This window comes from Cuculus canorus, chromosome 25 (assembly GCF_017976375.1).
Source record: "Cuculus canorus isolate bCucCan1 chromosome 25, bCucCan1.pri, whole genome shotgun sequence".
NCBI lineage: Eukaryota > Metazoa > Chordata > Aves > Cuculiformes > Cuculidae > Cuculus > Cuculus canorus.
In genome coordinates, this window is record NC_071425.1 from 1556470 (window position 1) to 1584293 (window position 27824).

General features: G+C 55.2%; 1 protein-coding gene across 4 annotated transcripts in view; it reads right to left on the minus strand.

The window, feature by feature from the left end:
• SRCIN1 (SRC kinase signaling inhibitor 1) overlaps positions 1 to 15237 on the minus strand; it is an 85787-nt gene extending 70550 nt beyond the window's left edge. Inside the window, exons 1-2 of one of the 4 annotated variants that reach the window (XM_054088290.1) lie at positions 15047 to 15237; positions 4853 to 4915 (exon numbers count right to left, since the gene is read on the minus strand). In XM_054088290.1, coding sequence (XP_053944265.1) covers positions 4853 to 4915; positions 15047 to 15068 — 85 coding nt within the window. In that variant the 5' untranslated portion in view covers positions 15069 to 15237. Of the gene's footprint in view, positions 1 to 2739; positions 2860 to 4852; positions 4916 to 15005 lie in introns of those variants that run through there. The other 3 variants (XM_054088293.1, XM_054088292.1, XM_054088294.1) reach the window with 3 other exon arrangements.
• Between the last annotated feature and the right edge of the window lie 12587 nt (positions 15238 to 27824).

Genomic DNA, 27824 nt, shown 5'->3' on the forward strand with positions numbered 1-27824 from the left:
ACATTGGTCCCCGGTTGATGCTCCGTTAAAGGCAGCTCTGGTTTACTCTGATTTAAATCAAAGCGCTGTTAAGCTACAGTGCTATTACCACTGCTGAAAACGGTAACTAAATGGCATTTCCCCACCGCTCCATTTATATTTCTGTGCTCTTTACCCGTTTGTAAACTGCAGGAGGGAACAATTTAAGGCATCTGAGTGAAATGCTTAAATTAACAATTTACAAATAGCTTAATTGAGGTCCTGGTCTCTCTCTTCCTGAGCAGAAGCTGCTAAATGATTCTGAATCATTCCCATTTATTGGTTCTTGTGCTGTGAATTACAGGCCCTGGACTACAATAAAGCTTTAATACCTCAGCACAGGCTGGGGGTGGCTGTCACTTCCACCGAACAGGGCTGGTGACAGCGTCAGAGCCGCGGATGGGAGCTGAGAAACCAGAAACTGTGGTGAGAAACCTATGAGTGATGCAGGAGCTGAAGGTGGTCGATAGAAGTGCTTTGAGCCGAGGATGCTACAGGGTGTGGAGCAACCCCGGTGGCTTTGTATGGCTCTGAGTAAGGGGCTGAGGGGTTTGCACCAATAAACCACTGGTAGGCGGTTTGGAGGATGGGGAAGTTCACAGAATCATTAAAGTTGGAGAAGTCCTCTAAGTTCGTCCATTCCAACCATCAGGCCAACCCCACCGTGCCAACTAAACCATGTCCTAAAGTGCCACAACCACACGTTGTTTGGTCCCCTCCAGGGATGGAGACTCCCCCACTGCCCAGGGCAGCCTCTGCCAGGGCTTCATCACTCTACAAGTAAAGAAACGTTCCCAATATCCAATTTAAACCTCCCCTGGTGCAGCTTGAGGCAACAGCCCATTCTCCAGGAGCATCCTCCAGCCCTCCTGCCACCCCTGCAAACTCCAGGCACAGGGCTGCACACCGCTCCTTGCCCATCCTTCCCAAACGCTGGTACTCGGCAGGGCAGGAGAGCGGCCGTGGGCAGCCGTTGCTCAGGGAGAGGTGAAAGGATCGGGATCTGCTCTGCCTGCAGCCTCGCACTTGTTAAACCTCTCAGTGGCAGCCAAGGACACTCACGTCTGCATCAAAGTACTCAGCTCCCAGTCTAATTCTGGCACATCAGACAGTAATTATAGGTACATCACTGGCGCTGACAAGTCTGGAGCTCGTCAGCCTGGTACCTGTCAGCGCGGCACTGCAGACACCCTGCCGGGAGCCCAGAGGGGCTGTGTCCTCTCCCACCCGCTCCTATTCTGGGGATCACTCTGCGCTGCCCACCCTCAGGCACCCCCGTTACGCCGGGGCTCATCCTGCTGCCACCACCCCCATCTCTCTCTGGGTGCGGTTTGGAAAGGGAGCTCCATCACCCCTGGCTTTCCACAGCCCCAGACCATGCTCAGGAGGTTGCTCCTGTGTCTGCTGGCTTGGACACCAACATCTCACCACCGAGCGAAGGGTGGGCATCGGTGACCTGCCCCAAGCATCCAGGAGAAGGCTGCCCATGGTCCATGCACTGATCCTGGCAACAGGTGCAACCAGCCAGACCTTTGATTGGTGTAAATCACTGCTTAATCAGTGGATCTGCGCTGATTTACACCAGCGAAGGATCTCGGTGCATCTGTTTCCATCACATTTCTCTTAATAAAGCAGGCAGGAAAGCAGAGGTGAGAACATCCCCGGCTGCCGGCGAGGTGGAGCAGTGGCCGTGAGGCAACAAGGAGCAAGAACGGATAAGGCTCCAGCCCAGGAGCAGGCTGGAGCTCAGAGAGCTCCACTGAGGAGGAGGAAAGAGAGGCAGGTTGGCAGTTTGTTCATTTTCAAAAGGGGGGGGAAGATGCACGTGGGGCGAGAAGCAATAATTTTAATTAAAAAGCAAATGACTGCGCTGAAAATTGACTCGAAGCACAGGGATATTAAAAAGCCGTTGACTCTGTGAATTATTCCTCCCTGGGTTGCTCACCAGGGGAATGTATTTAGACAGCACAGGCTGGTTTAGCGCCCTGACTTGGGGAGCCCCAGCAAGGAGAGAGGTGAGAGGAACTCAGGGGACGCCAGGGCAGCCGGCAGCCCTGCCCTCTGGTCTGTACGAGCCAGCATCGTTCCTGCCCGTAGCTGCTGCCCCTTCGTCTGTGCCAGCAACAGGGCGAGCATCCCTCGAGCCTGGGCTGCACAGACCTTCCTGGCTCAGCCCATCCCAAATGATCCATTCCCCCTCAGTCCCAGGGCTCAGCTCCGTCTAATAAGACCCTGTTGTACCCTGATGGCTTGCAACAAGACTTGGGGGAAAACAAAGCCAAGCCTCTGCACCACCGAGACACCTTGAAAACCTCCCTGGCTGCCTCCAGGGTTACCCGGATCTGCGTCGCTAACGGAACCTGAGGTGGGATAAAAGAGCTGAGCCCATTTCCACTCGGAGCTGCACGTCTCTCAGCCTAAGCAAGTGCTCGCAACCTTTCAGAAAGGGTCAAAACCACCTTTTTTCCACGAGAGACAAGCTCATTAACTGGCTTCGTTACACGGCTGCTGAGTGACCTTATAACTGTCTATATGTTCACCTCGGCAAGGATGCAGGTTCTGAGAGCAGGGGCTCTTTAATCTTGTTCAGACAAAGGCAGAACAAGATCTGATAGCTGGAAGCTGAAGCGTCAGAAACACAGACAAGAGAGAAGGGAAATGTACTCAACGGAGATGGAGAGAGCCTGCACCGAGCAGGGTGGCTTCTCCATCATCTCCTACCTTTGAACCAAGGCAGGGTGTCCTTCTGGAAGATAAACACCTGCTCAGCCAGAAGTTATGGTCTCGATGCAGGAGTTACTGCCAAGACTCTGTGCCTTCACGTGGTTGGGTCAGACGGGGTGATCAGAAGGGTCTCTCCTGGTCTTGAAAAGATCCCATGAACCCAACAAATCCCATAAATCCTACCCATTACCTTCACCCCCTCCTCTCAGCCTTCCTCATTCTGCTGGTTTAACACCTCCAGGCTCTGCCTGACCCTTTCAAGAACTCGAATCCCAACAAAGCATCACCATTTTGCTACTTTCCCCCTCCCAATATATTGGGGTTCAGCAACAGCAGGACCTACAGCCCTCCTGGGTGGCAGAGCACGAACATCAGTGATGAAACCACCAGGGCTGGCTGTGCCTCCAGTCCCGAGATCCAATTCCCAGCTCCTGCAAAGAGCAAGAAAAGCCATCGCCACGAGCACAGGCTCCGAACCTCCCTTCCCACCCGATCCCAAGAAAGCAGCTGTGCAATCCGCTCTCCAGCTGAGGGGCAAGCGTGCACACACTTCCGAGCCAGGAACTTAATTGCAAGTGTAATTCTGGGATAGAAAACGAGCTAGAACGGTATTCAGGGCCCAGGGTAGATCTCCATAGGGATGCACAGCCTGGTCATGGGCTGCTGTCTTCCTCCTGCTTTCCCACTCCCGGTTTGGGATAATGTGTTCATTACAACTCAACAAGGCATTTGCAGGAAACGCAATTAAATTACAGCGCGCTGTTCCGGCGCTTTGGTTTTACACCGAGAAGGCTCTCGTGTCAGGAGTCCTGGCACACCCCACGTATTACAAGCTTGATTTCCTCCACCTCCAGGCTGTCCTCCCCGGCATCAGCCCTGCCTGCGCTGGGGCTCCGGCTGCCTGGCAGCCACGAGCATCCCAGAACACAGACAGAGTCGGCAGTGCAGCTCCCCGTACCTTCACAGCACCAGCACGGAAAAGCCATCTGCTCCAGGGCAAGAGGCCACTCAGTCCCCTATAAATAAGCCTAAAGTATAAACTGGAGAGGGGCAGATTTAGACTGGACATTAGGAAGAGTATCTTCACCATGAAAGTGGTGAGACACTGGAACAGGTTGCTCAGGGAAGCTGTGGCTGCACCATCCCTGGAATGTTCCAGGCCAGGTTGGATGGGGTTTGGAGCCCCTGATCCAGTGGGAGGTGTCCCTGCCCATGGCAGGGGTTGGAACTGGATGGGCTTTAAGGTCCCTTCCAACCCAAACTATTGTATGAGTCTACAAAGCAGAAGGAAAACGGGACAGTGCTGGTGCTCCCCCCGGGATGCTGAGGGGTGCCTCCAGCTCTCAGCCCTGAGGAATGGCTATGGGATGGGCTCTGGGAGAGCTTAGATCTCGTTGGAGGTTTTTCTGAAGGCAGGTGGCTTCTAAATCACCTGGACTGGGATTGACTGGTGCCACCGGGATGGTTTTAGCTGGGAGCTGCCGCCCCTGACTGACAGAGCTCCGCTGCACTCCTCAGGCTCCCAAAAAACCAACGCTGGCACCATCCCTGGCAAAGTGAACACCCAGTCCATTAGAGGCTGACAGATGCCACAGAAATGAAATCTATTATTATGACAGACCCAGCAGGGGTTGCTGCTGAACAGATTCCACCACATTTCTCCTCCTGCAGCTTCGAAACCAGCCTCCCTTCCACAGCCTCTTCGCTAACCCAGAGAGCCAGCATCTTCCTCACAGCCTCCTTTGAAAGCTTTTCCCTCCCGTTCCCGACAAGGAAAACCCTAAACCTTGCAACCTCCAGCATTTGGTGGAGGGTGAGTTGGTCCCTCCAGGAGCAACAGGGATACCTCCAGCTGCAAAAACCCAACCCCAGCTTCAAAACCCATCCCTCCTCTGCAAAGAGAGTGAGAGCTGATGCCTTAATCATCGATGCAAAGCAGAAACTAGGCAGCACCCTCCTAAAAACACCCGGAAAAAACCAAACTACAGGTGCTGCCCTCGCCCACCACGGTCCCTGCACCCGGGAGAGGGTCGGGGAAGGAAAGGACATCGAACATGGAACAAGCAGGGTGGGGAGGAGCACGCTGCTGGCCCCCAGCCCCGGTACTGACCTGGAGACTTTAAACAAAGGGAACAGAGTCCTGGCTTCTTCCCTCCTGCAATTCCATCGAGCCCTGGTTAGGGACAGGAAAGGAGGAGATTCATGAATGAACGCGATCCAGGTGGGAAAGTTTGCCAGGGATGGTAGGGAATAAACAAATATATCAAAGCAGGCAAATACATAATAAATCTGAAATAAAAGAGCAGCAGCAGAAAGCATCTGAGAATGAAAACACAGCGTGAGGAGCGATGGGGAGCCAGGCTGTGCCCCACTGCGGGGACACGAGAGCAGCTCCCTCCTACCCTGTGTCCGCAGTGATGGACACGGCTCCCCTTTGCCTGAGGGGTTCGGTCCCACCTATAGAAAGAGAGATGCGCACAGGAGCTGCAAACGGAGCCCAAAACACCTCCTCAGATGGGTGCTCTGCAGGGTCTGGATGTGGGGATCCTGCCCATCTCAGCTTCCCAGCAGGACTCTTGTTGGGAAGAGGAGCTTTGGGCATGGAAAAGCACCAAAGAATCAGAGTAGAAAGGCTTCTTATGGGTTTTTTTTCAGGCAAATATTCAGGTTAGGCCTTTCTGTGGTAAGTGAAGCTGCACAATCTCATTCTGCTCCAATTTTGGAGCAGCACAGCCTGTCCTGAACCTCCCAGCTCCGCGCCTGGGCAACGCTGGCTCCAAAATCCCAGAACTGAAAAGCAGTTTCTCAGCCCCTGCAGGGCTTGAATCTGCTCCTGGGTACGAGTGAACGCGGTGCCGAATCCCGAGATGTGGGTGCAGAGAGAGAGAGAGGTTCTGCACAGGGGTCCCCACCCTCTGGACCCCTGAGCATCCTGCCCGCAGGCAGCTGAGTCCAGGCAGTGCCCGACTCCCAGCAAAACCACCCAGAGCTGCTTTGAGCCTCTGTTTTTAGGGATATTGGGTGGTTTTCTCCTCCCTCCCTGCAAACCCCCGTGCCTGGAGGAGCAGGGTGACGAGGGCAGGGGCAGGCAGGGGACAGCCAAGCTGAGACCTCAGCGCCTACAAGGAATTCTTTCTTTGCTGGTGAGCAGGCAAAGCTGTGCACAACGCTGGGAGGCGGCTGAGCTCCGTCACATCCATGGCTGCAGGACATTTGTCCCCTTGCCCCAAGCCTGGCTCTGCTCCACCTATTCTTGCATGGGTGTCAGCCCTTCCATCGCTGCCCTCCAGGTCCAGAGGGTGAGACCAAGCAGCTCAAGGGCTCCGCGGGGCCACCCCTTCCCAGCAAGGAGGAGGAGGAGGAGGGTAGCAGGGTGATGAATGCCATTTCTAACCCCTCCATGGCTGCAGCCCCGATAATTGGCACTGATGGACTCAGCAACTCTGCTGAAGCTCTGCTGTGCTGTGTTTGGGATGCTCCCTGTGCAGCCTCTGCCGAGCCCCGCGCCCACGGCTTTGCAGTGGGTTTTTACCCTCAGATGGCAGAATGGTCCGAGTTAAAAGGAACATCCAAGCCCATCCAGTCCCACCCCGTGCCATGGGCAGGGAAACCTCCCACCGGACCCAGTTGCTCCAAGCCCCATCCAACCTGGCCTTGAACACCTCCACGGATGAGGGATGTGACGGTCATCTCCCCGCTGTCACCGGGATTGGCCAAGGGCCACACGCATCCCTGTGGATCAGGGTGAGGATTCAAAGGCTCGCGGTTCAGGAATGGATTTCACGCCTCAAGCGAGCAAATAATCTTAAAAGCATAATGGGAGAGAAACAAGAAGGACGAAATAAAAGTGGAAAATCCTTCCTAAATGCGCTTTATTCATTTGTTTTGATAATTGCAGTTCAGGTTTAATTATTTATGCCATGTTTTGTAATATGCCAGGAAACGCTCCGGAGCGAATTTGCAGCTGTTGGTGGCTGCGGTACCCGGTGGCTCTGAGCAAGGGTAGGGTGCTCGGAGGGTCTGAGGGACTCAGCCAGCCTGCCTGGACACAGCAGCAGAGCCCGGAGGCAAGAGATGACCCAGCTAACCTGGCTCTTGCTCCCAAAGGCAGATCTTACCTGCAAGAATATCCTTCCTCTCTCCAGCTTGCAATGCGACCTGAGTGACAGAAATGGCTTTTCTAGCGGAAATTAGACAAAAGGAGGAGGACAAATGTGGCTCCTGTGGCGTTAAATTTTCCATGGAGAAAGACCGAGCTCTCCAACCCCATCGCGGGGATTTTCTTGGTGTCGGAGGTGAGGAAAAGGCTGAGGATGTTTCCATCCATCAGCTCTGTCCCCCCTGCTGAGCCTCCTGGCAGTGCTTCACCCTACGTGATTTTGAGCCAAGGACTTGCCCTAGGAGCACCTTGGCTTTCCCACATGTGGAACGGAGATAACAGCCTTGCTTTTAGGAAGAGCTGGGACTGACAGCTGAAAAGAGCTAATTATTATCTGTGGAGCACCACAACCTCCCCACAGTTATTTTGGCTGAGATACCGAGTCACAGGGTGGTGGAGAAATTCGCTCAAGGTCTTTTGCACCTTCATGAGCCTCAAAGGAGCAGCCCAGGTCCCTGACCAAGAGTTCTTATGGTCCTGAGGGATCTCATACATGGAGAAGGCGCTGCTTCTCGTTGCTGAGCCCAGGGAAGCTCACTCAGGGCGAACAAGACAGAGGTGTGGATGGACCAGGAGCTATGGCAGAGCAGCCCAGTCGCGCCATGGGCCATTCCCCAGGGCAGGGGCAGTGGGGCAGAGCATGGCTTTCTGCAGGGGAGGAAGAGGAGGAGGAGAAGGAGAGGAGTGAGGAAGGCGCCATCGCAACGTCCTTGAGTGTCCTTTAGAGGCTTTGCTTTTCATGCAGAGCAGCAGATGAGGAAGGACTAAAAAATCCCAAACTGCTCTCCTTCTTTGATTCCCCTCACCACAGAGAGAGTTGAAAGGAAGCAGCGAAGGCGAGAGAAAGGAGGAGGCATATGGTGAGGGAGAAGTGGAGCGGGGATGGGGGGGAAGGAGACGCTGCCGGTCCCCTTCACCCTGCTGAGCCCTGGAAATCAGGTGCCCTTCAAGGGTACAAGGGCTCCCCGGGAGCCTCCCACACTCACTCAGCAAAATGTGCCACAGAGGATAGGCGAGGGCAGGGGATGCTCCAAACAGCCCTGCACCAATGTCTTTTCCCCAAATCACACCTACACCGAAGCATCACCAAAATCATCCCAAGGGGACATCGTGCCCGAGCTGGCTGCTGCCCCTGGGCGCTCCAGAAGCAGCTGGAAGAGGAAGGCAAGGCAGACGGCTGCCCCGTATGCACCCAGTCAGGCGCAGTCAGCAAGCGACAAGCACAGCCTTCAGCCTCACCTCCTCATCTGCAGCCCAGCAGGCAGAGGGCAATGCCTCAGGCTGGCACGGGGAGGTGAGCTGTCAGGGCTGGAAACATGCAACTGCTCTGTGTTTGGTCTGGGCAATGTGTTTTTAATGAGCCATATAATGTTTTTCAAATTATGCTAGAATCATTAATCCTCCTGAAATGAGACAGATTCTGCAGCCTGCAGGCAGCACTGGGGCTGCCTGTTGCACAGCCGAGCGGGCAGGCGCTGCCTCTGCTCCGCTGCTTCCTAGTGGCAGCGAAGCCGTTGCGATGGGACCCCCATAGCCCTGTCCCCAACTTCCACCAGGGTCCCCAGCTCAGCTCTGGGTCCTCAGATGCAGCACTCACACCTGGCACAGTCAGCTGGAGGAGGATGACCTCCTCTCCGCTTCATGCTCCACGGTGATACCCACTGATCCGAGCTGGATGTGGCCAACACGGAGCTCACGCTCCTCCTCACCCCACCACACACCCACCACCCCTCGCAGGCATGGGCTGCTGGGTTCTGGAGATCCCTCCCTACTAGAGATGCTCCATGGGCACAGAAACGACTTGGGAAGCCAAAATGATCAGAAACAGCCTTGCAGGACCTAGGAGATGGTTGTACCATCCAAAACCACCCCGCCCTCCTCTATCCTGGAAGTATCACAGACTTCCAAGGTCTTGAGAGCTGCTAGGATCCAGTGCTGCCCTTCCAGCTCTCCCAAGAGGCAGAGCAGCTTGGGATGGTCTCATCCATGCGATGTGGGAAGAGGAGCAAACGTGGGCTCTTTGGCCCCACTGTAAACGGGATGCTGAAGCCCTCGTGCTGGCCAAAGCGGGCAGGAGATGGCTGCTGCGGGCTCAGCCACATCTCCAGCCCTGACTGCCTCCCCATGAGCCTTCCCAGCGATCCAACTGTAATTGCAGGAGGGAGGTGCTGTATTTTTCCGTGCATGAAGATCCAAAGTGACACTTTCTCCCTTCTCTTTCCGAAGCGCAAGAGAGCCTGGTTCATTAACATAAAACCACCGAGCCAAATAAAAACCCTGAGTGCCATGACAGCATCCCTCCAAATAACACGGGAGAGGGGAGTTTATTCATCTCCAGCTCTGCCCTTGCCAAGCGCCATGGCAGCTGCAGAAGAAAAGTCAACTGACAGGTGATTGTTTCACACCCTATTACTGTGCCACTCAGCTCGGCCGAGCCACCTCCGAGCCGCTGACAGATGGACGGGATTTTGAGCCCCGTCTCCAGCCTGCAAAGTCGGCAGCAAAGCAATGGGATGCTCGGGAAGCCCAGCATGACTCGAGCCCCTCGGTAAGGATGGAGAAGGGTGGCCAAGCCCAGATGTTGGCCAACTGGAGCAGGACGCAGCCTTGCCTCTAGGTACCCCAAAACATCAGGAACCTGACATACGCAGGGTCACTAAGGGGCTTCCAGGCAGAGCAGGAGATGGGAAGGGCAGTGCCATGACTACAGACTTGCAAGACATGTTTGCTTTTCACATACCGCTTCTGTAGGAATCTGGCTGCTGAAACGTGACAGCACTTTAGAAACCACTTTAGAAACATGCATGTCCTGCCACGCCGTGCCCGGTATCCAGCTGGAGAGCCGTGTCAGAGCAAGAAACCGAGCCCAAGGCACACTGGCTGCCCCCAGGTCCTTGTGCAGCCCTTTCCTCCCTGCCCATCACGGCATTCACCTCTCTATTTTCATCCCTTCCTTCCCTGCCTGCACCACAGGACTTGTGAAGGACTGCATTAGGCAATGCAGCCCCCCCAAAATCCCATCCCAATGCTCCATCCCTCCCTCTCGGTGCCACAATGAGTTGCAAGTGCCCTCCGAGCTCAGCCGGGTGCAGGATCGAGCCCCCGCCGTTCTGCACTTGGTCCAATTTCAGCTCAAAATATCCCATTAAAAAGAAAACGACAAAAACCAGACCAGGTGCCACAATCAATTTTCAAAACCATTTCTCTGGGAGTCCAGCTACTGGGCTGGGAGTTACAGCAGCCCTTCCCCACCGCGGCTATCCCTGTCTCCCAGGGGTAATCAAGCTAATTAATAAGAGCCACTGACCAAAAAGAGTCTGATGCCCACAATCCCAGGATGCTCATAAGGGAAACACGGGGCACTTTGGGAAAGGGCAGAAGGGGGAAATGCTGGTGGGACAGGAGCCAAATGCTGTTTCCCATCATCGCGGCTGCCACAAAGCGGGTGAGAACTGAGCTGACCCACAGCCCCAGGGTTCCCTGTGGGGCTGCAGCCCCGGGACAAGAGCTGCAGCTCAGGGATGCCCAGGCTGGCCCCAGGACAAGAGCTGTAAATCCAAGCAGATCTTGAAACATGGAGGCTTTTAATGGGCTATAATTGAAATATATAAACTTAAAGTGGAGGAGATGCAACAGCGCCAGCCAGAGCGGCTGTTCACAGGCTCAGCTGGAGCAGAGGGCAGAAAAGCACCCAAGGGCGAGGAGCAGCGGTGCTGGTGCAGCCCTGGGCAGCTCTCACCCACCCACAGCCACCGCCCATCCTTTCTCAGATGCCCTTTGCAAAGGTCTGAGCACAAGAGATAGCACTGGGTGACCTGAGCCATCATCTATGGGGTGGGACTGGAAAAGAAGCTGCTTTTTTTACTCTCTTTTCCCAGTTATGCGGGAAGACTGGTTCCCAGTTATGTGGGAACATTGGTTCCCAGTTTGAGCCTTGAGCGCAGATGCCACTTTCCCTAGCCTGGAGATATTAGCAGTGCTGGAAGACCAAATGCATCATCTTCCTTCACTCTCCTCCCTTTGCAATCAGAACATTTCAGCATGGGGCGGGGGGGGGGGAACAAACAAACCATAAGTGTTTGTCATCCCCCCCCTCTCCGTTCCCCTTCCTCCCGCCCCCACCCAGCCCTTCCATCAGCCCTTCTGGTGGAGATGAATTTTTTTTTCTTAAAACAAAACTCTTCATTTGCATTTATTCTGAAAGTGGAAACCACGCAGGGGGAGGGAAAAAATAAAAACAGCTGACGGCAAAGTTTTATTATCCCCATTGGGCGGTGAGAAGCAAATCAGTAATTTTTTAACAGGCATTTAAGCTCCTTTGCCGAGTGGCTCTTTGAGCCTGGGTGCACCTGCAGCCTGGCACAGCCAGGAGGGGGGTTAATGAGGACCTCGGATGGGGAGCGAGCACAGCTGATGGGTAACAGCACACGCTTTCCCATCTCTTGAGCTGAAGAACCTTGCGGCGAGGAGCTGGGACCTGCCCAACCCCACATGCGTCGCTGCGGCTGCTGGAGACGGAGCCAGGCTGGTGGGTAAGACCCACTCGCATGGAACCATCGCGGATGCCAGGCCTCCCCAGATGATGCTCAACAGCATTGCTCACTGCTTTTTGAATCCAATCGTTCTGCAAAGCCTGGCCAAGCAGCCTCTACGCTCCACCCCAGGGACCTCAGCCCAGGCATCTCGCACCTCACCCACCTCGAGGTGTTTTAATAATCATAATAGGAGTAGCTACAAAACTTGACCACAGCTGCTGGGAAAGAGCCAACTGAGCAAAGCGCTGACGGTGAACCAACTTCGCAGCCACAGAGCTGGCACAAAAGGGAATTTCTGTCCTTCTCACACCTCCCCACCAGCTTCCACCCAGCCCCAGGGTTGTGGGTGCTGCCCCTTCCTAAGCACAGCCCCCAGGGCTATGGGTGCTGCCCCTCACTCTGCTTTGCTGGAGGGTTCAGCACCTCCAAACCAAGAGCTGGTGGGGCTGGAATAAGTCACAATTTGTGCTTCACTTATTCAAAGTGGTAGCAATGCTACCGCAGCACTGGGAGCTGAGTGAAATGCTGGAGAAATTACTCCAGCAGGGACCACAGCACAGCACCTTCCTCTTCCTCGTTTGCACAACGAGCTTCCCAATGCTCTGCTCAAGCTGCACTCCACTGCCTCAAGGCTCTCCAAATCACCCCTCCCACCTGCAGCCTCCCTCTTTCCTCCCCAACAAGCTTAGAAATCAAATTTTAACAGCTTAGAAATCAAATTTTAACAGCAGGGAGCCTCAATGGACTCATCCATGCACGCAGCACCTTGGGGGCACCCACACTCATTCTGACCCCCAGATGGATCACAACCATCCTGACCCCATCGCCCTTCCTGGGCTCCAAGCCCGGATGGTGTGGGGATGCTCTCCGGGTTGTGCTCCACGCCGTGCGTGCCAGGCGTGTCCCTGGGGCACAGATGCAGCCACTGTGCACCTCGGCTGGGATTGATGTGTGGCAACAAGAAGAATCGATGTCTATAATTAAACCCTGCCCTGCTGGGCTGTGTCCCTCCCGCCCTGCTCCCCGCAGCAGACGTGGTGTTTCACCCCATAGCAACATCCACGGGGGCTGCAGCTCCTGGCCGGTGCCAAGGCAGCACCCGTCTGGGTCTGTGCAACAGCAAAGGGCACCCAGAGCCTCCGTCCTCCCTGGGCGAGACTTCAGTATGGAGAATTTCTGGATGGAAAAAGCAGAGGCAGGCACGGGTGGGTGTTTCCCACCAGGCTGTGAGGCTGATGCTGCAAACACCAGGGGAAGGGAAGGAGGGAGATGGGAGGAGGACAATGGGGGGAACAGATATACCCAGGGACAGGTGGAGATACCCAGCTAGAACAGAGTATATTCATGCCCTGTGTTCACCCCAAAGCAGCAGAGGTGTCTTTATCCACCTTTCCACGCAGGGGAAAAAAACCCCACACATTCTGGGGGAGCGGTATGGCTTTTCCTCAGCCAGGGTTGAGCCTGGTGCCAAGACTACCCCACCCCAACCAGCTCCAATTCCACCATCTCCCAGTTCAGTGCAATCACCACACCAGTGCTCAGCATCGCCTCCCTGCCCAGGGCCACCCAGGCTGCCCCCACCTCCTGTTCCAGCCCAGAGACCGGGATGAGCAGCTCCTGGATCAGGACCTGCCAGACAAAACCAATGGGGCGAGCATCCTGCCTTGCCCATCCTGCTGGAAGGGGAGGGACGGCTCCTGACAAAGACTAAAGCTCTCTTTGCACAAAGACACCAAGCCTTTGGCAGCACTGCCAGGGCCTCTGGCTCCCCATTCCCCCTCCTCACCCCCTCAGCCCCACCAGAAGAGGGGTTGTAGCCCCCCAGCAGCTCCCCGGGGGAAGAGGATGCCCATCAGAAGGAGCGCAGAGCCATTTCCGCAGGTGTGTGATCACTGGCAGCTTCAGGGGCAGTCTGGTGGGAAATAATTAGCACATTGAAAATGCATTCCTCATTAAAATGAGGGAAGAGCCACCACTGGGGCCGGAGAGACCATGCGGCTTCAAGGCAGCTTCAGTGGAGGCACTGTCCTGAACCTCAGGCTGGGTTTGCCAGGGTGGGGATCCTGCACAGCACCGGCGTGAAAGCCACGGAGCAACCAGAAAGACCAAAACCCATCCACACCCCCAGGAGCTGGGTGCTGACAGATCTTCAGCAAATTTGGGGTCCCTGGGACTGAGCCAGCTATAGGGAAGGGCTGATGTCAGGGTAGAGGTCACCCACCCTTCGCATGGCCCAGCTGAGCAGAAGGGACGGTTCCATCTCTATCCTTAAGCACAAACTGCCTGGATGTGACCTCCCTCAAGCTCCCCCCCGGAGACACCTGGGGACCCACGGCCAGCGCCAGGCAGATTCCCAGGGCCAAACGCATCCAAAGCCAACTTCCTTGGGAGTTGGGTACCAGCAGCCCCGCAGCAGAACGCGGGTGCGAGAGCTGAAGCATCGCCACTCCCCATCCCAGCTCACCACAACCAGGGCGAAAACAGAGAGAACAAAGAGGGGAGAGGCTGCGGGGCGAAGGCTGAGCGACGAGGGCGAACAAAGGGACCCCCTTCCGTGGCAGCACAGCCCTGACCCCCAGCTCTGTCACTCGCTGGGGTTGACGCGGGGCAGGGCAGCGCTGGGGACCGCAGCATCGTGCACACGCGTGCACACCCACCCAATCGCCCACCCAGCCCTGCTCCTGCGTGCGCACACAGCGAAGGGAGCAGCGCCCGCCGTGGCTCTCCTTTACCCCCAAAGACAGGGAGCAGCCGGCTGTGGCACAGGGCAAGGGCAGGGCAGGCAGCCTTTGGAGTTATTTTAAGTTTCCCTCCCCTTCGCCTTCCCACACGCCCAAACCCAACCCGGGATGCACCAGATTTTTCCTCCTCCTGCAAGGATGCTGAAAATAGCTCGGGAAAAAAAAAAAGGGGCGATCTGCAGCCCCGCTGCTTGTTCTGCTCTTTGTGTCTCAGGAGCAGCTTGGGGGAAAAGAAAAAGGGAGAGAGAGCAGGTAGAGAGCAGCCCGCAGCCTCCCTCCTCCTCGCCCATCTGTCTCCCCAAGCTCACAGAGAAAGGAAATCCCGAGCAGGGCAGCATCCAGACAGGCTTGGTCAGCAAACCACCACATTTAATGCACAACACAGCAACAACGGAGCTGAAACAGCCATAGGCACAATAAAGGATTTCTTCGAGCATCCCTAGTGAGCCCCCGCCCCCAAACACCCCATCGCTCCTGCTCCCCATGCCGGTGTTTTCTAGGACAGCAGCTCTCCAGCTACTTTATCCTCTTGGAGTCCCGATAACAAACAGCCCTAAGAAGCAGCATCACCATCAGCACCAGCTCAGCATCCCCCAAGCCCATCGGTTCCCTGTGCCGGGGGTACCACAGCCGCGGCGTGGGCAGCCCAGCCCCGCACACGCACACCCCTCCGGAGCATCACGACCCCATGCACACCCTTCCTTGGTGTCAGTTCACAGCAAACTCCAGCGCCGGGAATAGTTTTACCCCCTCCCCCCGGCATCAGCACCTCTAACCCAGCGCCATGGAGGGAGGAGGACAAAAAAACCACACAAATAAAAAAAATACCTGCTACTTAAGAATGGATGCACATAGTGAGAGTGACATGCCTTGAGAGGGTGTATTCCCCATTTCTGCTCTGCTTGCCCGCTTTCTTTTCTTTCCTTTCTCTCCGCGAGGGGCTCAGGCCCAGCCAACCATGGGAGACGGAGGCAGGAGTGCGAGCAAGCGGGCGCGCGGGTGCGAGCGCGCGCTGGGGTGTGTGCGCGTGGGAGCGCGCAGCTCGGCGATGTACAAAGGAACAAATGGGAAAAACACATTAGCTCATGATAGATTAATGTGCGGGGAGACGACTCCCCCTCTCCTCTCCCTCTTAAAGGCCCCTAACGTTTTATTCGGGGATTAGGTGGCTAGCCCAAACGCCAGGAGCGGTTGCCACCCGGTTGCCAGCACCTGCTGACAGCGGAGAGGCAGCCGGACCCGAGGGGGATGCACGGAAGAGACAGCTCTGGGTGATGCGAAGGTGGAGAGTTCACGAGGCAAACATAAACCTTGAAAGAGGGTGGCAAAACTGTATTTACAGGTCTCTTAGGAGACGAGCAAGGTGGGTGGCATCCTGCCACGGTCCTGCACGGGCAGCAGCTTCTGCTGTAAAGGGGAAATGAAGTCAGAAGGGTGGAGGGAATTCTGCCAGCCAAGCTGAGACCGTCCCTGGCCCCGTGGGACCAGCAGCTCCCAGCTAGCGTAACGACGGGGCTCATCCATCACTTGGCAACTGCCAATTCCAGGCAGAAGCAGCCAAAGACCCTCTGTATCAAAACCCCGATGGCATCAGGGTACCCACACCCTGCCTGGCAGTGCCCACCCTGGTGGGGACGCAGCTGTAGGCTCTGAGCTCTCGTGGTCCCGGGGGAGAGCAGCCTCTACAGCGTGACCGGGATGCAAAGGAGCCTCGCTGGTACCTCATCCCATATTACACCTCCTCGCGAGGAGAAACAAAATCTAAAGGCCACCAGGGAGTAACGGTAAACAGAGCAGAGGGAGAAATAAATAAGCAACCACTTTGTTTCATTCCTGGGACCAACAAGGAGGATTCCAGGCTTTCTGCCTTTCTGTCCCCATGGATGCTTCTCCCATCTCCATGGGATGGGGACTGCAGAGCCGATCAGCGCCTCTCCAGCCAGGGGAGGAGAGGTGGGAGAGATGCCAGCTAACCCTGACCCCCGCCGTCCCCCCGCTCCCCGCAGCGCTGCATTAGCTGGAGAGCCACTGCCCAGCGGCACGGGGAAGCGCAGCAACGCCGGCTCCATTAGAGAACATCCGTGGGGCGAAAGCCTTTTCCAGAGCCAGCGAAGTGCATCTTAATGGGGGCTGACGTGCTCCTGACAGCGGGACAGCCCAGCACACGTGGCTGGGGGGGTGTCGGGGGCACCCCGGGGCTGGCACGGGCTGTGCGAAGGGTTGGGGCTCGCTGCAACGTGCTGCTTGCTTGGTGGGTTCATCCCACACCCCAACGCAGCCCCATCATCTCACTATGCGCCCCATCATCTCACTATGCGCCCCATCATCTCACTATGCGCCCCATCGCCTCCTCGCACTCCTCTTGTAGGGATGGGAGAAGGGGAGAAAGGGAGCTCTGTCTGGTGGGGTGGGGGGGACAGGATAGAGGGAGGAAAAACGATGAATGAAAGACGGGAATGGAAAGAGTTGCCGTTAGACCTGGCAGCACTTCAGCAACGTAATAAGAGGTGAAGTGTTCATAAGAAGGAATGAAATCCTCCAGTCTGCACCTTGCTGGTAAGGCAGATTAGAGGAGCTAAAATTCCCCACCACCACCACCACCCCCGGCATTAAAAGTCTCTCATTTCATATGAAATACTAATCCGCTGCACTCCAAGAGACGGCACCGGGGATTGTCTGAGCCTGCCCGTGGCCACCCTGCACCCAGGCACCTCCCAAGCCAAGGGAGATAACCTGCATGGGATGGATCCTGCCCTCCCCATGGGCTCCAGAGTTTCCCATGGCAGAGCCCACACCGCTGCCTGGTGTGAAACCAGGGGGAGATTTAATCTGCATGGAGCGTCAGGTGGGAAACTCCAGAAGAGAGGTGTAAATCACAGTAAGAGCTGCTGGGGTCACAAAAGGGCAGATTAGAGACATTTTGGGGTACTTGGTATGGACATAAATGCCCTGAGCAGCTGGGAAGGGGTAAGATAACCCAATGCCAGCAGAGCGATGCTGTAAGAGCATCCCCACACTACCATCGAAGCTCCACACATTCAGCACGGGCAAAAGCAAACCCAACCCTGGCAGCGGGGCTGCTCCACGGGGCGATGCCGGCTGACAGCTCCCCGATATCGCAGCTTGCGGAGAGGCAGGGGTTTTGATCACAGCAGATCCAAGTGAGGCGGTGAAATGTCTTTAAATGAGCTGAAATGCGGTCTAATCGGCACATCTATTTTCTAACAAGTTACATATTCCCTTCAGAGCTCCAGTCATTTCAGAAACACATTAAGGAGAAATATTTGAAAGCTAAAATGTATTAAACAAGCACTTCATCCTCATCAGCAGAGAGGTTATAGACCTTTGCTGGTCTCCTTCTAATAACCTTGCATGTAAGATACCACGAGGCAATCTCCTGTTTTCAAAAAGCCATTAAAAACACGTGCCGCGGGATGAGTCCGGGTGACAGACACGCAAACCCCCACCCCAAGCACCTTAGCGGGCACTGACAGGGCAGGACGGGGCGGTGGTGGCCCCCAGAGCTCCCCTGCGGCAGCCAACACGGCGGGCAGGCATCACAAGTCAGTCCCAACCCGAAATCACGAGAGTGACCTGAAAACATCCAAGGGTTCTTGGAGGAAAACCAAGGAGAGGGCAGGGCGGTTTATCTTTGCCAAAGGGGAAGGGAGAGAGAAGGTCCTACAGCCACGAGAGAGGAGTTTAATTTGAAAAGGAAAGAAGATATCGCGTATAACCGCACAACGTTGGGTGCCGGCACTCCAGCAAGAGAGCCAACATCTCCAATCCATGCCAGAGCCATGGGAATGGGATCCCATAGGAGGCTGAGTCGCCCCACGGCACACCCTAAAACACCCTCACAGCACCAACCCCACCACAAAGACCTGCAGTCTTTTCCTTCCCAATAAAAGGAGGGAAAGGGAAGACAAGAGGCTCCTAAACCCTCTCCCCAGCGCAGCTACAGCCTCGCGACAGCGTGAGCACCATTTCACCCTCCTGCTCCCAACCCTCCTCCCCCCCCAAGCCCTGGAGAAGGGGGTTGAGGTCCTTTCACTGCTGGGCTGGACAGGAGGAACATGAAAGCTGAGCCTTGGCTCTCAATTATTTATCACACATTTCTTTTTTTGTCTGCCTTGTCCTAAAAAGTCCTTTGAAGCACCTGCCACGGGAGGAGATTTGGGGGTGTCTTGACTTTAATTAGACCTCTGCACAAACGGAGCCATCCTCACCCTCCCTCCTCTGCTGAGTGACCCAGAGCAGCTCATACTCTCGGCTCCAGTAAGGGAGAAAGGTTTTGGGGAGCAGGAGCTCCTGCCCTCTGGCCCCAAATGCCACCCACAAATTGGTGGAGGGCAGTGCCACAGCTTCCCCCCACCCCAGGCCAGATCAGACCCTGCCTGAGGATCCAGTGCCCGAAAAGTTTAATATCATGGTGCTAAGAGGATGTTTTTATTAACCCTACAACATCCTTCCTTTTGGTCACAGTAAATTCCCCCAACAATGAACTCCCACTCTAGGTAGCCATCAAAAAGGGGTTTTCTCTTACCTGTCCGACTCTGCCACCCACTTCACTGGGGAGTCACATCCACCATTAACGGGGTGCTTCACAGCAGGCAAAGCCAAACCTACCCCCCAGCACAGCCTCAGCGAAAAAACAAGCTGCCTGTGCCTCACCCTTAAAACCCACCGGCTCTGCCCAAGGGGAGGAACCGAGCTCCTGGAAGAGGCTGCAAATGGGAGTGTTGATATGAGCATCACCTGGGAGCCCTGAGCATCACCTGGGAGCTCTGAGCATCACCTGGGAGCCCTGAGTGCCACCTGGGAGCCCTGAGCATCACCTGGGAGCTCTGAGCATCACCTAGGTGCTCTGAGCATCACCGGGGAGCCCTGAGCATCACCTGGGAGCTCTGAGCATCACCGGGGAGCCCTGAGCATCACCTGGGTGCTCTGAGCATCACCGGGGAGCCCTGAGCATCACCTGGGAGCCCTGAGCATCACCTGGGAGCCCTGAGCATCACCTGGGAGCTCTGAGCATCACCGGGGAGCCCTGAGCATCACCTGGGTGCTCTGAGCATCACCAGGGAGCCCAGAGCATCACTTGGGTGCTCTGAGCATCACCTGGGAGCCCTGGGCATCACCTGGGAGCCCTGAGCATCACTTGGGTGCTCTGAGCATCACCTGGGTGCCCTGAGCATCACCTGGGTGCTCTGAGCATCACCGGGGAGCCCTGAGCATCACTTGGGTGCTCTGAGCATCACTGGGGAGCCCTCAACCGTGTCCAGCCCGAGGAAGGTTGCTCTCAGGTTGTCCCCCACATTAACAGTGGCTTTTGATGCTGTTTGCTTGAAGTCTCAGCCCAAAAAACCACAGGAGGAACAAGTCCAGGCTCTGTACACACACATTTGGAGAGTGAAAGCTACCCCGTGGGCAATCGATGCTGACCCATCTCAAAAGCTGGAGGGGACATCATAAAATGTATTTGAGCTGCCTGAGGCTCAGCCCTGCCCTCCAGCACTGCCTCCTTCCCCTCATCGCCTCGCCTGGGAGCCTTTGAAGCAAAGCCTGAGCATCTGAAGCACCAGAGTCTGCTTTGCTCATATTTTTAATATAGCTTCACACGGAGCCATCCCACACACATCTGTCCCCCCTCAGCACAGGCTCACATTCACCCGCGTGCCCAGCCCCGCGCCCACGCTGGCCGCACAGCCACACGTTTCCATTTATAACGCATCCAGTCACGCACAAGCCCTCGCATCTTCATCCCGCCACATGCAGGCTTGGGGATGCGCTTTTTCCATCCCCCCTATCCAGGCACACTCCATCTTCTTCCAAATCCCACCTGGAAGGCTTAATCATAGAATCATAGAATAGTTTGGGTTGGGAGGGACCTTGAAAATCATCCAGTTCCAACCCCTGCCATGGGCAGGGACACCTCCCACTGGATCAGGATGTCCAAGACCCATCCAACCTGGCCTTGAAGCCCTCCAGGGATGGCACAGCCACAGTTTCCCTGGGCAACCTGGGCCAGTGCCTCACCATTCTCATCGTGAAGAAATTCCTCCTTATGTCCAGTCTAAATCTGCCCCTCTCCAGTTTATCCCCATCACCCCTCATCCCATCACTCCAAGTCTTTGCCAACAATCCCACCCCAGCTTTCTTGTAGCCCCTTCAGGTATCGGAAGGCCTCTTAAGAAAGCTTTACATTCCCTTCACGCATTATTTTGATTGCCAAGAACAGCAGAACCCCATCTCTACAACCTCCCACTAAGGTCCACAATATTCCTGTCATCAAGATAAATCCAGAACAGGCACCGAGCAGGGGAAGGGGCTTTGCCAAATTCCACCAATCCTGGAGCCAGCCCATGATCCCTGCTCCGCCCTGACTGCTTCACCCATGGAAATCACCCTCCAGGAGCACAGAGAGCACCAGAAAAGAGCTGGGCAAGCAAGAAAAGAGATCTAGAAGAGGGGAAATATCGCAGAACCTGAATAAATTCCCCAGCCTGACCCACACAGGGATAAAAGTGGGAGGAAGCGGCTGCCCAGTTTCACAGTGACTGGTGAGGACTTAATAACAGTTAAATAATACATGGACTGGCAGATGTTTGTAAGCAAAGCCACCACCAGCAAAGAGATTTTATTGTCTCAGAAAGGGGCCCTTTGCTGCCTCCGTCTCCCTTCCCATCTGGAGAGCACGAGGGAGCCGACAGTCCCTCCCAGTGCCTGTCCGTGCCTGATTTCCACTGGGAACCAGCCCCAAAGCTCGTTGTGTGCTCAGCCAGCTCCAAAGCCTGAGCAATCCTCATGTCCCAGCCCTCCTGCAGCAAATCCAGGTGTGCGGATCCCCATCTTCCAAGGAGGCAGGTGGTGGAAGGAGGTGACAACCTTCAACCACAGTGGCTTGAATGGGAAGGGGTAGAAAGTATTCAAATCCCAAAAGAAAAGAGGTGCCTTGGTCAGGGAGATTGGACTCTCAGCTTGTTTCTTACGGAAGGAAGAAAATTCCAACCCTAATAGTGCAACCGGAATGCTGAGGTCTGAGCCCAGTCCTTGCTCATCCATGGTCATGCTGGCATCAAGGGTCACCTGCCATGGCACATAGGTGTCATTATAGAGCTGTGCCTATCACTGCACATCTGGATTGTGCGCCTGAATCCACAGGGATCATCGAATGGTGGAATGATTTGGGCTGGAAGGGACCTCAAAGCCCATCCAATTCCACTCTTGCTATGGGCGGGGACACCTCCCACTGGATCAGGGGCTCCAAGCCCCATCCAACCTGGCCTTGAACCCCTCCAGGGATGGGGCAGCCACAGCTTCTCAGGGCAACCTGGGCCAGTAGTTTAATTCAGGTATAGCAACTGCTGTGTAAACCCCAGCGTTCTCTCACTGTTGAATTCAGCCGGCAGCTGGAGCGACGCTGTGGAGTGCCGAGACCTGGGTCACGAAGGGGATGCTGCACCTCACATGCTCCGGGGTGGCCGAGGCCACGCAGACACGAGGCTCCTGGGGCGATGCGCTCTGGCAGCAGCTCCCTGTCACTGTCATTATCCACTGCTTTCCTCTGGGCATCGGGAAGAGGAAAAGTCTCCATGGCAACCAAGCACAGATGTGACCACAACATGTATTTTGCGCTCCACCGCCAGCACCTCTCGGGGCTAAACGAGGCACCCAGGTACCAGATACGCTGCGAGGAGCCCTGCCTTCTGCTGTCAAAGCAACGATGGGTGACCTATAATTGCCCAAATTGTACAGCAGAGAGCCTGGACAAGGTCACCGTGGGGAACTGGAGCTGGATCCCCACTTCTAACCTCCATCCCAGCCTCTCCAGCTTGGCCGGGGTGCTGGGGCAGTGCTCTCCCTCCCAGTTCGACAGGCAGGCTGCGAGGAAGAAGAGGGTAGGATGTGCTGTGAATTCCACCAAATCTCTGCAAGTTGTGGCCAGCTTCCCGGGCTGAGTTAAAGAGGAGGCGCTATTTTCCAGCAGCTGGTACCCAGGTTTCTCTTCACAAGTGCTGTGTGGGCAAGGAATTGTTGATGCATAATGTATGGACATCTGAGCAGGGGGGAGATGGAGGGAAGAGGACAAACAAGAGAAGAAGGGCAGAAAAGAGGTTGAGAGTCAGATCTCCTCCCTCTTCACCCCAGAGCTGGCATCTTCCTCTGCTACGCATGGACTCTTTGCTCCCAAAAGCCTCACAGAACTCCCTGCCCTCCTCAGCTCTACCCTGTGGGATCTTTGGCCACTCCAAGGGTTGTTCCCAGGGTCTGGTTGTTGAGTGGAGACAGAGATCCAGCAGCGCTGCTCCTCAGGGGCTGAGTGGCCACAGGACAGACAGCTCTGCATCCTCACGAGAGACATTTACGCCTCCCTCTTTCCTGCAGGGCCATCCCAGCAGCCACCCTGGGCAGGGGAAGAAAAGCCAGATGCTTTACAAGGCTTGATTTCTTCCAGCAGCTTTAAGAGGATTTCCTCATTAGAAGGACCGGCTTTGCTGGTTGCGGAGATGACCGATATCTCCACTAACTAGACAAGAAATCCTGCACTGACCCCCGGCCGTGGTGTCCTTGGGGGGAAGGACAGGGTCTGAGCTCATTGTGAGCGGCTGACTCAATCCACCCTTTCCTTTATCGCTGAGGACACCACCGGTGTCCCACCACTCTGTTTGACCCATCTGACCCATCCCCAGGGTTTTGTGAAGGTTGTGGGCAACACGAGCTGCCAGGGAAGTACACAGAAGGCTCTCTCCTGCTGTGGGGGCTTCTCCAAAGCCTCGGGGCAGCTCAGGAGAGAGCCAAGGTGTTTGCTGGGAAGTTCAGCAAGGGCAAAAGAGAGATGAGTTATCACAGGTTGATCACAGGCAGATGCTGACAGTTAAAAGCGAAGGAGACGTGCTGGGGCAAGCAGGGAGAGGCCGTAGGAAGCCAGGAGAGTGAAAAACAGCAGCTGATTTATTGCACTGGGAGGAGGAAGGGCAAAGAGGAGCAAAGAGAAGAAAAAAACGCAGCGAAACCATCGAGCCTGAAGAGCCACGTCCACAGCAGCATCCAGCGTGGGCGCGCTTGGGGCAAAACGGTGTTTGCCAAGGTCAAGGAGAGCCCTGCAAGGCTGGAGAGAGAGCGGAGGAGATCCCAGCTATGGGCTTTAGGCAGGACTGGGAAAAGCGGAGCGTGGGCAATATTCTGTGCCGAAGAAAAAGGGGCTGCTAAGATTAAGACATTGTGGAAGGGGAAAAGCAAGGAGAGAGCTGAGTCACAGCTAACACCTCACCCGCGGGTAAATGCCACAGCCTGAGCGGAGCAGCAGAGCAGCGCTGTCTGCAGCAGCCAGAGAAGAAAGGGAAAAGGATGGGGCAGAGGGCTGGGAGGCAGAGATTAAGTATTATTTGTCATGGCTGTGCTTGAGCTGATGGCCAGACAGCCACCAGGAGACAGCACAGAGGCAGCCCTGAGTCGCTTAGCTGAGATGAGGCTTGCAGACCCTTGGCTGCTCCTCCCTGTGACCCCAAGTAAAGGCATGGGATGGAGAAAGAATCAAATCAGAAGCAGCAGCAACTTGGATTTCTCCAGGTTCTCACTCTCCCGAAGCTGAATTTTCTCTGCTTTGAGAAAGAGGGTCCTTGTGCTGCCCATGACACCCACAGCATCAGCTCGGTTGCGAGGAGGGGCTGCTCTGGGTGGGACGGTGCCTATGAATCCCACACCGCGTGGGGCGGGCACGCTGGGAGAGTTCAGGAGGTGGAAGTGTCTAAAAAAGAGTGAGTTTAAAGGCTATTTCTGTAGCAGAAAGAACCAGAAATCTGGGTCAGAAGGGATAGGAGACACGTCAGGAGCTTGCTAGATGAGAAAGACGTGTTTCTCCAAACCTGGAGGATGGGGTCCCCAACGCCAGCAGCTCACGTTGCAGAGCTGAGGGTCCCAGGGGTGTCCGTGACCTGGTGGCATTTCCAACAACACTGCAGCTGCAAAGAACGTAGAGTCAAGGAGGTGACGGAGATCTGCCTTTTACACGTGGGTTAACGGAGACAGGTCGATTCTGCCCTAAACCACACGGCCGGTCGATAGCGAAGCATGCCTGAAGTCTATTTTCCCCGGGCACGGCGCTGGGATCGCCCCGGGAGGGCGAGGCGGTGGGCGGCAGTCGGGGATGACACGCTCCGCGGCGATCGATAAGCAACAGGAGAATTGCATCGCTTCCCACTGACTCACTGCTCCCAACTTGGCAATTCAAATAGGGTTGATTATCTCTCCTGCCATACAAGAAAGAAAGGTTTTGGCAAAGGTTTTGAGAAAACTTGGGTTCATCCCAGCACGAATGAGGAAAACTTCTAAAGAGTCAAAAAACCGTACAGAATGGGAAAAATGTTTTCCTGAAAAGCTCAAGCGAGCCGAGTGCCTCTCTTCTCTTCCCTACAAAGGCGGCGGCATCTTCCTGTGCTCATGGTACTTTCTCCATTTGATTTATACAGTAAAATATCCTCCTTCTTCGCAGCTTCCTTGCCCTGCTGTTCCTTTCTAACAGGAATCTGAAAGGACCTGGTGAATCCTAAGGAAAGCAGCTCCGATAGACTTTTTCCTCCCTTGTTTTCCTGAACTGCAGCGGCAGCCGCCAGCAGCCTGTGCCTTTAAACCAGACAGGCTGATCCCCAGGACAGCAGCTGGAAAGGGCATATCCATAGCTCCGACAGGGATAAGAGCTCCTGCAGTCCCTGGGAATTTGCAGACATGAGCTGATAGAGTGGAGCCTGAAGCCTGCAGGTATCTAAAAGGCTGCAAAGATGTTCAGCCCCACAAGCGAGAGGAGAAGCAGAACGGGAGGCAAATGGGTGATGCGGAGCGAGCTGCAGAGGACTGGCAAGCTCAGCTCACCCAGCGCCACGAGCGATGCCGCAGGACCTTGGCTTAGACCATGATCAGGAGGGCACAGGCTGCACAGGGAGAAGGGTTTGCTCACAAACTCCTTGCAGGAGCGAGCAGAGCTAGAAGACTAAACCAAAACACACCCTAAAAAAGTGTGGGAGCACCACAGCGGGGCAGAAGCACAGACACTCACACGCTCCTCACCGTGCCTGCTCCCCGCATGCATCTAAGCCCAAAGGACTTCCCGGTATGATGCTATTTAGGATAGAAATGCCAATCACATTTCCCTTCAATGTGATCTTATCAGGGCTGGGCTTGCCAACCGGAGCTAATTAAATCCTGGATGCAGTCGCTGCTTAAATGAAAGTTTGTTTCCTGCAATAGCAAAGCCGAGGATGAAGGCAGCCTGCGCTTTCTTCTATCTAGCAAGAACATCTGATCTGCCACAGACAGCTCACGTTGATCCTACCTGCTCCACGGCTGAACGCACAGGTCCAGAGCGAGAGCTCCATCCCTGGGTCTGCCCAGGTTTAACATTCCCAGTGTTTGCAAGAGGCAGATAACGTATATGAGGAGCCACACGCACGAGCCAGTCATGATTCCTGGCATGGGAGGCGCTGCCTTTCTTTCACACCCAGCCCTGCCTGGGGTTACAAGATGCAAGATGCGACCAGGTCCATCGCCGGAGCTCAGAGGAGCCCCAGAGCTTTGCCTTACAGGGCTTAGCGCTACACTGGTGCGGCACAGGCATCGCAGAAACAACCTGGATCCCAAAAGCAATGTCCGTCTTGAGCAATTACAGCCCACCTGCAGCAGAAAGTTACCTTAAAGACAGCACGGAGTTCAGAGCTGCAAAAGAAACTTGACTTCTAGCTCGCAGAGGCTGGCGGAACGCAGCTCTTAGCCCATAACCTACCCCTGGCCAGGAGGCAAAGCCGTCGGTCAGACCCCTTTCGGTAGTTAATGAACAACGGAAAACCAGAAATAAGGAGAAGATGAGGGAATCAGCTAAGCCCCTGTGTTTCTGGCACACTGGTGCCCCGCGAAGACTCATGGCTCTGCCAAGGCACCCGTGGTGGATGGAGGCACAGGGGTTCCTTGCAGCAGTGCTCCCGGCCCAGTTTCCAAGCCCCATCATCAATGGGATGAAATCGCTCAGGCTGTTGCAACGAGGGCTTTATTAGGAGATCATCACCGCAGGACAGGAATGTTAGAGTGTCATTTGCCATTTGATATTCAGGGATGCTCAGGTACAACGACAGGTTCTCTCTCTTCTAGTTTCCTCCCCCGCTAATCCCACCTGCTCCTCATGTGGTTTCTGCTTTAAGGAGACTTCAAAAGGCACCACAGCTTTAAAACGTTGGGGAAACCTCCCTAATCTACCTTCCACATCGCTAAGTCCTCCAGTCCTAAGAAGCCCTCGCAGGCATTAACACAACAGCCAGTCTATCCCCTCCGTGCGGGGAACAGCATGGTGCTTTAAAGCTAAGCAGAGAGGAGGATCATACAGTTAAAGCGCTGACAGAAAACCCGATAGCCAGGGATCTAGTCCCATCTGCCACACGCTTCCTCCAGGACTCTTCATCTCTATTTTTGGGTGCTCCATACTTGCCTGCCGCTGAGGGAAGGTGGGCGGTGGGGAGGCTATCACAAGCTGTTGTGCTTTGCGGGACTTTTTTAGTGTTCTTACAAAAGCCAAGTACCAATTTGTAGAGTAAATTGGACATCCTAATCATCCTGAGATGTGACCATTCAGTGCGGTCTGTGTAAGCTCTGGCAGCCGCAACCCAGTCTGCTTGGGAGCAGCAGAAGCTGCTGGGGACAAGGGCTGAGAGGCATCGTGGGCATCCAGGGCTGGACATTAAGAAGTTCAAATAGAATCAAGGTTGGAAAAGACCTCTAAGATCACCTAGCCTATCTGCCCAACCCCACCATGCCTGATAAACCATGTCCTGAAGTGCCACATCATCATGTTTTTTGAAGCCCTCCAGGAATGGCAACCCCTCCACTGCCCTGGGCAGCCTCTGCCAGGGTTTCATCACTCTGCAGGTAAAGAAATTCTTCCCATTATCCAATCTAAACTTCCCCCGGCAAAACTTGAGGCCGTTTCCTCTCATCCTATCACTTGTTGAGTACCCACCTCACCACAACCTCCTTTCCAGGAGCTGCAGAGAGCGACGAGGTCTCCTCTCAGCCTCCTCTTCTCCAGGCTAAAGAGCCTCAGGTCTCTCAGCTGCTCCTCATAAGACTTGTGCTCCAGAGCCTTCGTCAGCTTTGTTGCCCTCCTCTGGGCACACTTTGGGTTCTGCAGACCAGAGCAGTGCGTGATGCACACAGGGCGGGGAGGGGAGAAACCAGGACCTGCCAGACCCTCAGAGCTGAGCAGGTTTTGTCTGGCTCCGTACAACGTCAGTCTCTGCCACCAGGAGCTGGCGTGTTGCCCCTAAAAAGCTCAAGGTTGAGCAGGGAAAGAACAAGAAGGAGATGAAAGAGAAGAAAAATACGCTTACATCCTCCCACCCCTAATTCAACCTGTCTAGAAATCAGTTCTCCAATAAGCCTGTTCAATACCGCTTGAGTCCAGAAGATAAATCATATTCTTAGGATGGAAGAGCCTCCAGCGAGAACCCAGCTGTGTGGGTGCAGGGGATGCACGGTGGACACAGAGGAGGCAGCACGGAAAACCTTTCTCACTGCATGAGGTTTGCTCACCCGCGTTCAGGTTTTGGGGTAACAACCTCACCCACGCGGGCACTGCAGCCGGGGAGGGGAATGGTTGCTTCTCCC